Raw genomic sequence first — 12,966 nt, 5'->3', positions numbered from 1 at the left:
TGCTCACCGGGATGCCCACCGGGATGCTCACCGGGATGCCACCGGGATGGCGTGCACTTAACAGAACCACCAGAAACAACCCGAGAGACTGTGTCCACAAAGCGTGGTTTAGAATGGGGCTCTTCACATTCTTTAAAACAGTCATGTAAATCTGTATTTGGTCATACAGAAAGCTGTCTGTATGTGCATTAACTGGCACAAGCAGGTGACGTGCAGCGGAGTGTGACGGCATCTGTCTCTATCTGTGTGTGCGTATAGAGCTGTCGGCAGAGATACAGAGAGAACTGCCTGCATGGTAAACAGCTAAGTGTTTTCTCTGGGCTCTGGGAATTTTATTTCTTCTCTATACTTTTTCTGTATTTTCTGGATGTTTGCAATAGGCATGCATTACCCTTCTAATTACAAAAACACAAACAAGCAATGTTAAAAGCCCTCCCATTCATCAAAGTGTCAAGACAAATGACTCAGGAATATCCAAAGCCAACTTCTGCACACAGATAATCCCAGCAGCCTTGCACCCCCTGTGGCTTACATTAGTTAGCAGGTGACTGAAACTCATCCTCACTTCTTAAGTAGCACACATTCTGGATGTAGTCACCGCAAGCACTCACCAGAAGAATCCAAGATATTGTGAGGGCCTCCCCACGAGTCAAACCACCCCGTCCAGTACTCCATCACCATCTTGGGCTGAGTCCCCTGGACACCACAAAATGAGAGTTAGACAAGCAGGCTGGCCAGACAAAAAAGAGGGAAGCTCTTCGTGGAGGGGAGCCCCAGGATCTCTGCCCTCTCTACTCTTCCCTGGCTGCATACCCACTGCCTTAGAGGTCTTTGGAGGTGGGGCATAGGTGAGGGCCAAATTCGCCTGCACACCAGTTCTCCTGCCACATGTGGCCTCCTGCAGGTATAGAGCAGATAAAGCTCCCAAAGTCGATATGGCAAACCCTGATGGTTTTAATGTTGCATACGTGTTAGCAAGAAGACACTGGTCCGGGATCAAGCCAAGCTTTGCCTGTCCTCTTCCAGGGAAGGGGGATGTTCTACCCAGGACAACTCCATATCTGAGAGGGATACTGTGGATGCAGACCCCCCCCCGCCGCCACCCTGGGTACTGGCTCCATTAGCAGAAAAATCAGACGCTGCAGAGTGGGCCCTCTTCAAGGTCCAACTCAGTTTAAACCGCAGTTTGCAGCATTTTCTGAACCAGAAAATCAGGGCCTTACAGCACAGCTATTCATGGTGCAGGTTCTGCACTGACAGTTTGGATTTATACCTTGGCTGGGCCACTCAACAAATCTTAAATCTTCTTTCTGAATACTGACTTTGGCATAGGACGGCCCCAAGGAGGCCAAGATCATTCCTGGGACCATGCTCCACTCTGCCACGTTTGCAGAAGCCCAGAGCACCTGGGGGAGGTGTAAAGACTAACACGCTAGTATTTCAGGCTCTGTGTGAGAGAGCCTTCCTCACTCATTCAGTGACAGCTTGTCAAGTATCTCTAGGTCAGTGATAGCCTTATGTTTAGAGGGATACCGCATACACAGCAACAAAATCTGATCCAGGGGGATGGGACAAACTCACGGTCCATTGAGTAGAAGGTACCAGCCATACCCGGGTTAAAGCCAAAGTAGTTACAAGAATTCTTCTAGCAAGACTGGCGGCTTGGTTTTCTTTACAAGCCACCTACCTTCCAAAAAGGAGACATACCATACCACGTTTAAATCACTAAAAAGGGAGAAGCAGATTCAAAGTCCCACAAGTCAGAAATCTCCCATGCCAGAAGCAAGGTTGTTGGCTTGGGGGTACCAGAGCTGCGGAGGTGGGTGTCCACCCATGGGCCAGGCCACTGCACTGCACAACTGGCTAAGAGCTGGAGCTCTGTAGTGAGACTGTGCTGCAGTCCCCAAGCCACTACTTACAGGGTGCCTTATACACTCTATAGCTGTCTCCTTCACTGGCTCATATGACTATTGGGAGAATTAAATGAGAGAGTGCACATAACACCCTTAGCACACTGTCCCTGGCAGGTAGGAGGTGCTCAAGAAACACTTGCATAGTTCTGTCCATCACGGGTCATGGACACAGAGGACGAGTGAGGCGCTATCAGACATCGCCACATGGAGCACACCTGGAGGCCTGCGCTGTGCATTCAGAGAGCCCTTGATTTAAACAGGGAGGTGTCCAAGTCCCCTTCCTTCAGGAAAACAGACATCTCTGGACTGCGCACATAAAGCCCTTCAGCAGGGCCATTCTGTTAGCAGGACAGCTGGCCTGGGAAGGCTCGCGCATGGCTACCTCTCTAAGGATGACCTTGAAGGCTAAACATAAGGCATTCTGCTGTATCAGCTGCTGTGCTAGGCACTTTCCAAATATTACCTCATTTAATCTTCAAACAACCCTGTGAGTTGACACCATAAGGCAATGTACTCTCATCATCCCCACTTAGAAGAAGAAGAGAGATGCACAGAGAGGTTAAGTAACTCGCCCAAGGTCACACAGCACAGGGCAGGAGACCCTGTCATCTCAGTCACAAGTATGAGAGGCACCCCCCACTCCACTGCACACATGGGCAGGCACTCAGGAAATGCCAAGAAAGGAAGGCAGAGACCCAGCTGGATCGCGCCTGATCTGCCTCACAGGAGCCTGCCTGGGAGCGGGGCCAGCCCTCCCACCTCCTCCTGGGAGCCTCCTCGCCTACTCTGGCAGCTGAACTCCAGGAGAAGCCACATCAAACACACACACGGCCCCACACGGCTGTGGTGGCTCCACGCAGATGTGCCTGAGGACACAGCCCCTGCTCTGGAAGGCCATCAGCCGGAATGGAAAGCAGCCCAGCGTCTCCACAGCCATCCATGCCTGTCCATCCAAGCACAACTCCACTCCAGGCCCAGGACCAGTGTGACGACGCAGCACGGGGGCAGTCTGGAGCATCCACGCCCCTCAGTGAGCCAGGGGACAGCTGGGGCCTCTCAGGTCTGCAGAGGGCTGCAGCGTGGCCCTGTCCATCCACCTGCTTCGGAGGGGCACGCGAGCTCGAGAAAGAGGCCAGTCAGAACTACAGAGTGGCGTAAATGCCCATCAGTCTGACAGATATTGAGGGACATCTGGAAACTCCTCCCTCTCTCTGCACCTGGAGTGGACCAGGCTTCCTGCCTTGCTGATGACAATAATCTTTCCAGGATTGCAGGGGCCTCACAGGTTAAGGTCGGATGCCTGTGTAGTATAGGACAGGGAAGTTTTTTCTTCCCCCTCAATCCCTGGGAGCAAGTCTGGAGCTAGCTGAGGCCACAAAAGTTGAGTCCTCTAGGAGTGCACCAAAAGGGCCCCTCTCTCAGGGCAGTGGGTGATTGTCCACACTGCATCAGCCTACACAGCAGCCCTCAGAGGTGTTTCTGGGCAGCGGGCCTTGCAGGCACACAGTGGCATGGGCGGGGGGCCAGAGGCCAACAGCCCTGAGTCCAGCTCCCTGCGCTGGGGAAGCTGAGCACGCTGACAGGCATTCAGAATTCCCATAGGCCGCTGAGCAGGGCGGGCCGCAGCTTCCCTGGGGCTGGACTTACCTGGACATTGAAGAGAAAGGTGGTCAGTAGCTGCAGCTCGTGTGTTGACTGCAAGTTGATGGTGGCCAACACTGTTAAAGGGAAGAGGAGAGAGACAGACAAAGCACTGTCTCAAAGCCAGGGGCCTTCTAGGTGACCCCAAACCCTTCTCAATCCACCAGCACAATAAAGTAAGCGGCCCTGACACCGTTTCCCACCTCCAGTTAGAAGTCAGCCACAGTCAGGCGCGGTGGCTCACACCTGTAACCCCAACACTTTGGGAGGCTAAGGCAGGTGGATCACTTGAGGCCAGGAGTTCGAGACCAGCCTGGCCAGCATGGTGAAACCCCCTCTCTACTAAAATACACAAAAAAATTAGCCAGGGTTGGTGGTGCATGCCTGTAATCCCAACTACTTGGGAGGCTGAGGTGGGAGGATCACTTGAACCCAAGAGGCAGAAGTTGCAGTGAGCTGAGATTGTGCCATTGCACCCTAGCCTGGGCGACAGAGTGAGACTGTGTCTCACAAAAATAAATAAATAAATAAATAAATAAATAAATAAATAAATAAGTCAGCCAGGATGCCAGGAGACTTATCTTGTTGTCTTGGAGACTCCGCCACAGCAGCACAGAGCTGAGAGGCAGTCACTCCCTGGGCACCTGATCTCGATCAACTGTGACTTCTACAAGCCGAGCATGCACTCTGTTCCTTGTTCTTTTGTACGAACCAGAGCCTGATCCTTCCTTGGCACCCCAAGCATCCGGTCCAAGGTAATCATGTAAACAAAGATTCCTCTCTGATTTCTTGATAAGGGCTAATTCTGTATTCTACCCCATAACATGTTTCTTTTAAAATTTAAAATGCTATTTTCAGTGGCTTTCTATCAGTGAAACATATGCTCAAGAAAGGTGCACTCTGTTTGGCTGACACCCGGCCATGCCCATGCCCACCCCAGTGGCACAGCCTTATCCTGGGGCCCCTCACCTGCCTGCTATCTGCCTAACAGTCAGTTCACAGGCACAGCCTAGGCACACACCAGAGAGGCTGAGCCAGCCTGGCAAGCCAGGCCACCCTGATGCTCTGCTGCAGGACGAAAGCCTCTGATTGCCAGTGAAGAAACGCAAGCGACAGCTGGGGCTCCGGGGAGGTGAAATAACTTGCCTCTAGGTCACAATAATTGGCCTCAGGTAGTGGCAGAGCGGGGCTGCACACCTGGGTCTCCCTGACACCATACCATAGCTCTGCCTTGTCCCTGCCCTCCAGCAGCCCACTGGGTGGGACCCTCCACCCAGACCCCTCCCCTCAAGCCAGAAGCCCTTTGAAGACAGGAGGACAGTCTGAAACTGAGCAGGCTGAACTCAAAGTCTGCAGGATGCACAGGGCTAAGTGAACACAAGCATCTCTGTCCTGTCCTTCCTGATACGTCTCACAAATACAAGCGGAGAGTGGACAGGTAGACAGCCATGAGGAACAGCAACAAGAAGAGACACTGGCAAATCCTGGAACACTGCGAAGGACACAGGGACAGTAAATGGTCTAGGAGTGCGGAAGGGGTGACCGTCGGCTCCAGCTCCAGCCCAAGGCCTCACCCCACTCCCAGCCCCAGGACCTGATCACCATGAGATGGGATGATGCCCTGTCCTCATTCCCACCTGGGCCCATCCCCTCCTCGGGGGCCATCCTGCCTGAGAACCCTGGGCCCGAGCTGCTGCGGGAGTGGGTGTGTGGCAGGTGGAGGGGAGGGCAGGAAGAGGAAGGCAGGCAGTCTCCACAGCACATTCCTGTCCACCGCCGGCCTGGCCCAGAACAGCTGCGGCAAGAACCCAGGACTTCTCCAGAAACACTCAACAGTGGCAGACATAGCCCCACACTCCGACAAGTGAGTGTCCCTTCTTGAAAAAGCCCCACGGCCCAGTCATCCCAGGGGGAAGAACTCCTGTCAACAGCCTCTCCCACACCCGGCGCTCCGAGTGGCAGCCGAGAGCCTCTTTCCTAAGCTGCTGGGTAGCGACTGATCCAGAGCATCCCCTCGCGCAGGAGATGGAGGGGAACAGCCAGCAGAAAAACACGCAGGCAGTGCTAGGAAGGGAACGCGGGCAGCGCCGGGGAAGGAACGCGGGCAGCGCCGGGGAAGGAACGCGGGCAGCGCTTTTGTAAAAAGCAAACTACCCTCGGAGAGAAAGAAGGAAGGTAGTATCCATTTCTAAAGTATGCTATGAGAAGAGAAATACATTAAGAAAAACGTGACCCAGGAAATGACGGGAGGACTGGAAGATAAAAGCTCAGGAAGTCACCCAGAAAGAAGAGCTGAAAGGCACAGAGATAAAGAATAGAAAAGACGTGGACAATCTATAGGAGCACCCAATACACAAACACCAGGATGACCGAAAGCCCCGAGGACAAGAGGGTGGAGCACCACGAAAGACACGCACAGCCCGCACGGCCCACCATGGTGAGCGCAACTGGGCAGCTCCCCGGATGCGCAGCAGCACTAGAAGGGGAGGGCGGTCTCCCTGAGGAACTTGGCAGGGGGCGAGGAGGAAGAAGACCCAGGAAACGCTCGGGAGCCGGAGTCCCCTGTGCCGAGGCAGCAACAGCAGGTGCCGGGAAGCCACGAGCACCAAGAAACATCCTGTTTCCTGGAACTCCAGCAAGCAGGATTCCACGCGGGATGCAGCCAAGCAGCAGACCCCCCACCATGCAGGCCAGAACAATGAGAGCGAGGCCTCCAGACGAGCCGGATCAGACCCAGGCAGAATCGGACAGGCACAGGACCTGAGGAACACCAGCGACAGGCATCTGCGACATCTCTGGCAAAGCATTTGTTTAAAAGAGAAAGCGGCACCAGGGGAGTTGAGGGGAGGAAAGAGAATTGAAATGAAAAGAAAAACAAACAGAATAATTACACTGAAAACTAGGCACACTGCAGAGCCGGCTGGCACCCTGAGAATTCACAGATACTGTGCAGGGCATCACCCACGTGGCAGGTGCCTGCAGTGAACCGTTGTCATACACATCCGCGAGGCCCACGCTGGCACCTATCAGGGCTGAACAGCCATGCTGGCAGGAAAGAACACTCATCACCTACTGGAACAAGAAGTCAATAGGCAGAATTTTTTTTTTTTTAACGGAATTTTGCTCTTGTCACCCAGGCTAGAGTGCAGGGGTACCATCGGGGCTCACTGCAACCTCTGCCTCTCGCATTCAAGCAATTCTCCTGCCTCAGCCTCCCAAGTAGCTGGGATTACAGGCATCCGCCACCACGCTCGGCTAATGTTTTTTGTTTTTTATGAGACGGAGTCTTGCTCTGTCGTCCAGGCTGGAGTGCAGTGGCGCGATCTCGGCTCACTGCAAACTCCGCCACCCGGGTTCATGGATTCTCCTGCCTCAGCTCCCGAGTAGCTGGGACTACAGGCGCCCGCCACCACACCCGGCTAATTTTTTGTATTTTCAGTAGAGACAGGGTTTCGCCATGTTGGGCAGGCTGGTCTCGAACTCCTGACCTCAGGTGATCCACCCGCCTCGGCCTCCCACAGTGCCGGGATGACAGGCCTGAGCCACCGCCCGGCCAATAGGCAGAACTTTTAAAGCAAACGATGCAGGGCTGTATGTTCACAGTATTTGGAAATAAGAAGGAAAATATCCAAAGAAAAAGTCAAAGAGTTGAAAATGGTCATTTCTGGAGAATGTAACGAAGAGTAGGCAACACTGTATTTCTCTACCAACATTTTCGATTATTTCACTTTTAGACCATTTAATTTTTTTAATTAAAAAAAAAAAAAGAAGTTATTCCGGGCAGCAGGTGGCAACAGGGGCACGCAGGTGGGTGCCTGGAGGTGGGAGGGCCACAGGGAAAAGCAGTGACGACTACCGGGCTTCCTTGCAAGGCCTGAAACCGGGAGGCCGCCCAGCGCTAAAATGCGCTCCAGCATCAGGAGTCTCCCTACACAGCCACAGCCCTGCGCAGCCTGGAGCAGGCCTTGGAAGCAGCCGTGGGGAGACAGCGCCACCGCGTGGAAGCTGTGGGAATCACTGCTGGTCCCCCCCATGCCGGAGACACGAGGTCTGGGTCCTTGACTAACTCTGCCTGGGGACAAAAGCCTTTTCCTGGCCATTCATGGACCTTCACTCCCTGGGTGCCAGCTAGGCGCTGGTGCAGGGATATAGAGAGATCTTCCAGCAGCTCGGTCTGTGGAAGGAGATGCAAAAGAAAGAAAAGAAAGCGTGGAATGTGCCAGAGCAGACACAAGCACGGGTGCAGGAGGCCACAGGAAGGGCCCCGCTGCAACGATGGGAGGGCGCTATGCTCACCAAGGCCACAAACCACGCCTGGGCCCCTGAGCACAGCCTGAACCAGCCAAAGCCCAAGCCCCGCCAAGAGTACTGCTGGGTGAAACAGATGAATGACATAAATCAACTACCCGGAAGGTGAGAGGGCGAAAAGAAAGCAGGGAGAAGGATTGAGTGAGCCCCACGAAGGAGGAAGTTCAATTTCAAGTGTGGTGCTACAGAAAGCCTCGCTAACTTCGGAGAACAGCCATGTAGCTCTCTGGAAGAAGAGCAAAGCCCCCAAGGCTGGGGATCCGGATGTTGGAGGAACAGTAAAGAGGGTGAAACGGTGTGAGCAAAGGGAAGGAGCAGGAGGTGAGCTCAGCTGGGTCCTGGAGGCCAAGTGGAGAGGCCTTTCGTGGTCATTCCCAGAACCTGCGCTTCACTCTGAGTGCGACAGAGATGCCTGGCGTTCAGCAGGATAGGGTAATCTGGACGACATTTTCAGAGGCACGCGGAGGCTGATATGCTGAGAACACATTATGGAGTCAACAGTGAAAATGCTACTGCAGCAATGCAGGCCAGGGGTGCTGCTAGCAGGCAACTGCTTAGGCCTGTAGGGATTCCAGGAGCACTGGGAGATAAAGCAAACAATGGCTTAGGTGCCAGGCGGACTGCAAAGGAGCTCACAGTCACTACCAGGTTCGGGGCCCATGCAGCTGGGTAGAACGGAGCTGCAATGTTCTGAAAACAGGAAGCCCGCACGTGAGGCAGTCATCTGCAGAATGCCCTTGGAGCCCGAGTGCCCAGTAGGGCGGGAGAACAGCCACCCAGCCAGCCACGCACCACAATCTCTCACACAGACCCTCCCCACTCATGGAACCCAAGGGTGTCTGCAGCCCAGTGCCATATGCACGGGAGAGTAACAGGCACCAGAGAAACTCCTACTTGGGTCGCAGTCCCACAGGGGGAGCGTGCACAGCCAGCCCAGGGCCGCCGCCAGCCCCCACGGCCCAACACAGGTGCAGTTACCTCCCTGGACAATCCCCTTGCTCAGCCCATCCTTGTTGTCTGAAGTCAGGAGCAGTTCCACAATGCCACGGTCCTCCAGTGCCTGTGGGGGAAATGAGATAAGCCCTCGTCTGCCCTGGCTCCTCAGAGCGTCTGCAGTGACACACAGCTGCAGTTGGGTAGCCTGAAGAGCTAGAGGGAGAGATGCCAAATAAAGCGTTTATTTCTCTGCCAAAAACAGAAAAGTCTCCTGCCATCTGCACCGGCCATGCTCAGCACAGCTCCAATCAGCATGAATTCCCATCACAGCAGGGGCAGGGCTGGCAAGCTGGGGCAGCCCCTGGTTGCTCCGGATCTGGAAGGTGCCCGGTGGGCCAGCTAGCATGCCTAGGCGAGTCTACACTGAGGCCAGCTCAGGGAAGCCTGCTGCCGCGTGTCACCCGCCACTGTCTGCTGGGCTCCAGCGAGTAGGTCAGGCCTCCAGGACGACACCTACATCCTTCCCTTCTCTCACAGCACAAGCAACAGGCCTGTCCCTTCCCCACGCTGGCCGGTGTGGGTTTGGGGGATGGCAAGGCCCAGGAGGGCCCACCATGCCCTGTCACGTGCCCACGGTGCACTGCCCATGCCCAGAACAGCAGGAAGCATCCTCCCAGCTGTAAAGCAGAGAGTGAAGTGGAAGAAACGCTGTGCTTGAGGGGCAGTGATGACAATCACCACTCAGAGTGTCCCCTGACATCCATAGAGCAGTCACTGCCGCGCCAGGCCTTTCGCTCATACACAGACTGTCCTATGCAAGCCTCGCAGTTAATGTCTTCACAGTAGAGACGCGCCTCGGAGGGGTGAAGTCAAGCATCGCAGGTTACAGGGCCCATGGCAACGTGGGCCTGAACCCAGAGCCAAAGGCTCTGTGCTGAGGTGCTAGGATATTTTGGATCAAAAATCCCAACAGAGGTGTCTTCTCGTAATCTTCCCTGCAGATATTATGCCAAGACTGTTTATTTCCGCTGAAATCTTTTGGAAGTGGATAGGCAGCGAGATTATCTGCTGGGCGAATAAGGCTCATGTCCAGTCCCACACGCGGGGAAGGAAAGAGCAGAGGGGGCTGTTGTCTCAGGCACAGGAGAGCTGCAGAGTTCAATCCATGAGCCCAGGTGGGATTAATCAAGAGTCCTGTATCTACCACCTCACACTATCATTCACTGATATTTAGCAAGCATTTACTTAGGTCCCTACCACATACACACACACTTAACATTTCCTGGGCATTCATTTACCGACTCCACCCCAGAGGGGATAATTGCTCCTGCCTGAGCACCAGAGATCTGCAGAGCTAGGCTGGGGGCAGGCACCTGTTCTCTCACACCACTCTCCCAGCAGCCTCAGAGAGAGGCTGGTGAATTCTCCCAAGAGCTTCCGGACCACAGAGGCTGGGCGCTGCTGCTTCTCTTTGCCCACCTGAGTCACACATGGGCACCTCCGCCCCGACACCAGGGAAGCATGAGTGCAGCGGGACGTCCCTGAGGGAGCTGCACTCTCCTCTCGTGGGGCTCTCCTTCTCTGCAGCTGAGTAACTGAGTCAACAACCGCTGAGAGGCCCCAGGGCCAAGAGACAGTCTGCGGGAATGGGGTATCGCAGGAGACGCTTCAAGTCCCGTGCTGCGATGGGATCTTTCTGTAGGAAGCTGAAGGAGTGCCCTACTCCAGGCCGTGGCTGGGCATGGCCATCAGGATGGACCTTGCCCCTTTCCAGCTTGAGGAATGCCACCCTTCCTGGACACGGCCTTGCTTCCTCCTAAGAGGGCTTTCTGCAGGTGAGAAGGGGGAAGAGTACGCATGAACCCACAAGTTGAAGGGATTGAGCCTCGGTCTCCCACGTGGAGGGACTGAATTAATTTCCAGACGGAAAATGCTCTGCACGTCGTAGCAGAAGGGATGCTGCCCAGGCATCAAGGCCCAAAGCCGTCCGGCCTTCAGGTAGGTGGAGTCACTGCGGCCACTTACACTTCCTCAGCTCACACCATGGCCGAACCTCCAAGGTACTCCACAGCAAATGCCAATGATTCCATCAAGGTCTTATTTATTGACAACTTACTAGAACAGTACTGAGCTGCGGGATATCACATCATACTCACAATTTGGAAAGGTAAATACTCCTATTAGTCACACTTTATAGAAGAGAAAAAGGAGGTTTAGAAAAAACTCAAGGCATTTGTTCAAGGTCTCAGCTACTAAGGGACAGAAAGCAGATCTGAATGTAGCCTGTTATTTTAAGTGTGGCTCTGCCCTTCCCTGGTCAGTCATGCATTGAGTCAGTGGCTCTCAGCCTTCCCTACACACTGAAACCAGATGTCTGAGAACCCCAAGGATTCTTCTTTGCTTGGTATGGTACATGGCCTGGGCACAGGGATTTCTTAAAACTCCCCAGATAGAGCCGGTGTGCAGCCTGGGCTGGGAACCACTGCTTTAGACTTTAGAATTCGAGCCGCCTCTCCAGGAAGCCTTCCTAATCATCACCACGCAATTAAGCCAATGCCTTTATTCCCAGCCCCTGCAATACCAGGTGTGTACTGAAATTCCCAGATGAAACTCAATCAAGGGTAAATAAGTGACAACGCTGTTGAAATAAAACAACAGAGAAAATTCACTAATACATGATGTTGCAGGATGCATTAATACGGATGTATTAATATGAGAAAAATATTAGACCCACATGTCACAGCACAGCCCACAGCACACGCCAGAGGAGGGAATCTAAAGAAACGCACTAAGAGGATTCTTACCTTCCTGACGTAGGGCATAGACCCACATGTCACAGCACAGCCCACAGCACACGCCAGAGGAGGGAATCTAAAGAAACGCACTAAGAGGATTCTTACCTTCCTGACGTAGGGCATAGACCCACATGTCACAGCACAGCCCACAGCACACGCCAGAGGAAGGAATCTAAAGAAACGCACTAAGAGGATTCTTACCTTCCTGACGTAAGGCATAGACCCACATGTCACAGCACAGCCCACAGCACACGCCAGAGGAGGGAATCTAAAGAAACGCACTAAGAGGATTCTTACCTTCCTGACGTAGGGCATAGACCCACATGTCACAGCACAGCCCACAGCACACGCCAGAGGAGGGAATCTAAAGAAACGCACTAAGAGGATGCTTACCTTCTTGACGTAGGGCATGTATGCGGGGTCTTTATTATAGGAACCATATTCATTCTCCACCTGCACGGCGATGATAGGTCCCCCACGCTTGTACTGCGGAGAAAAGACAGACAACCAGGAGCTGAGTGTGCAGGGGAACTGTAGTATCCAACCCTGCTACGCCCATCACCAGTGACTAGCAAAAGATCCCACTGAAAACTAAAATCTCAAAAAATTAGTATCAATAAGACAGCGGAGGAAGCACTAGGCCCTTGTTCTCCCATGAAAACATCAAGAAAACAACTCCAGACTGACTAAAATAACTTAATAGGAGCTCTGGAAACCATTTAAGTGTCTAACCAAACAAGTGACCACCAAATCAAAACAAAAAGTCATATGCAAAATGGTACAAAATTGTATGATGTTTTCACAAGTTCTTGCCCCACCCCAGTGTAGCATGGTGTGGTCAGGAGGACGCGTCCCAGCTCCCCGCTCCCTCATGGGGAAGAAGCGAAATGGAACTTGTTTACAATGTTCTAACTTGTTCACGATGTTCTAACTTGTTCTGCCCAACGTACTGGTTTCTGTCTTGTCTGACATGGAGCTCAAACAGGAATCGTCAACACAGTTTGGACTTCAGGCTGGAAGCTAAAGATGGCAGCATATGAAAGCTGCCAGAGGACTATAAAGCCTTGGATGCCTGGGGGAAAGGAATTACAGCAAAAGAAAATGAAGAGCATCTACGGCCACAGGAAGAAGCTGGGGTGAGACTCTGGGAATTAAAGACCCTTGAAAGCGACCAGGGAGGGGAGGTAGGGAGGGAAGCACACACACAGATACAGACAGAACACATGCCCAGAAAATATCAGCTCTTAAGTCTTCATGCTGGGCTGATCTCCGGGCTTAGGGGCCCACTAATTAGTGAGGGTTCCCCTGAAAACATGCAAAAACTGAAATAGGTGTTTGTTTTTTCAAATGCCCAATGTTCAACCAAAAAAACA

At 53.3% G+C, this 12,966-nt stretch overlaps 2 protein-coding genes across 3 annotated transcripts in view; one reads left to right on the top strand and one right to left on the bottom strand.

Annotated features, from left to right (window-relative positions):
• The window catches only part of GLB1L2 (galactosidase beta 1 like 2), a 50,891-nt gene that overhangs the window by 13,294 nt on the left and 24,631 nt on the right, over window positions 1-12,966 (bottom strand). The window contains exons 6-9 of one of the 2 annotated variants that reach the window (XM_034934092.3): window positions 11,987-12,079; window positions 8,841-8,922; window positions 3,561-3,631; window positions 612-696 (exon numbers count right to left, since the gene is read on the bottom strand). In XM_034934092.3, coding sequence (XP_034789983.1) covers window positions 612-696; window positions 3,561-3,631; window positions 8,841-8,922; window positions 11,987-12,079 — 331 coding nt within the window. The remainder of the gene's footprint in view (window positions 1-611; window positions 697-3,560; window positions 3,632-8,840; window positions 8,923-11,986; window positions 12,080-12,966) is intronic. The other variant, XM_055095129.2, reaches the window with a different exon arrangement.
• Window positions 1-12,966, top strand: part of B3GAT1 (beta-1,3-glucuronyltransferase 1) — a 69,420-nt gene that overhangs the window by 47,808 nt on the left and 8,646 nt on the right. The window lies entirely within an intron of this gene.

The sequence above is a fragment of the Pan paniscus genome, chromosome 9 (assembly GCF_029289425.2).
Source record: "Pan paniscus chromosome 9, NHGRI_mPanPan1-v2.0_pri, whole genome shotgun sequence".
Lineage (NCBI taxonomy): Eukaryota > Metazoa > Chordata > Mammalia > Primates > Hominidae > Pan > Pan paniscus.
The sequence above is the reverse complement of the archived record's forward strand: the minus strand, read 5'-3'. Positions and strand labels throughout refer to the sequence as shown.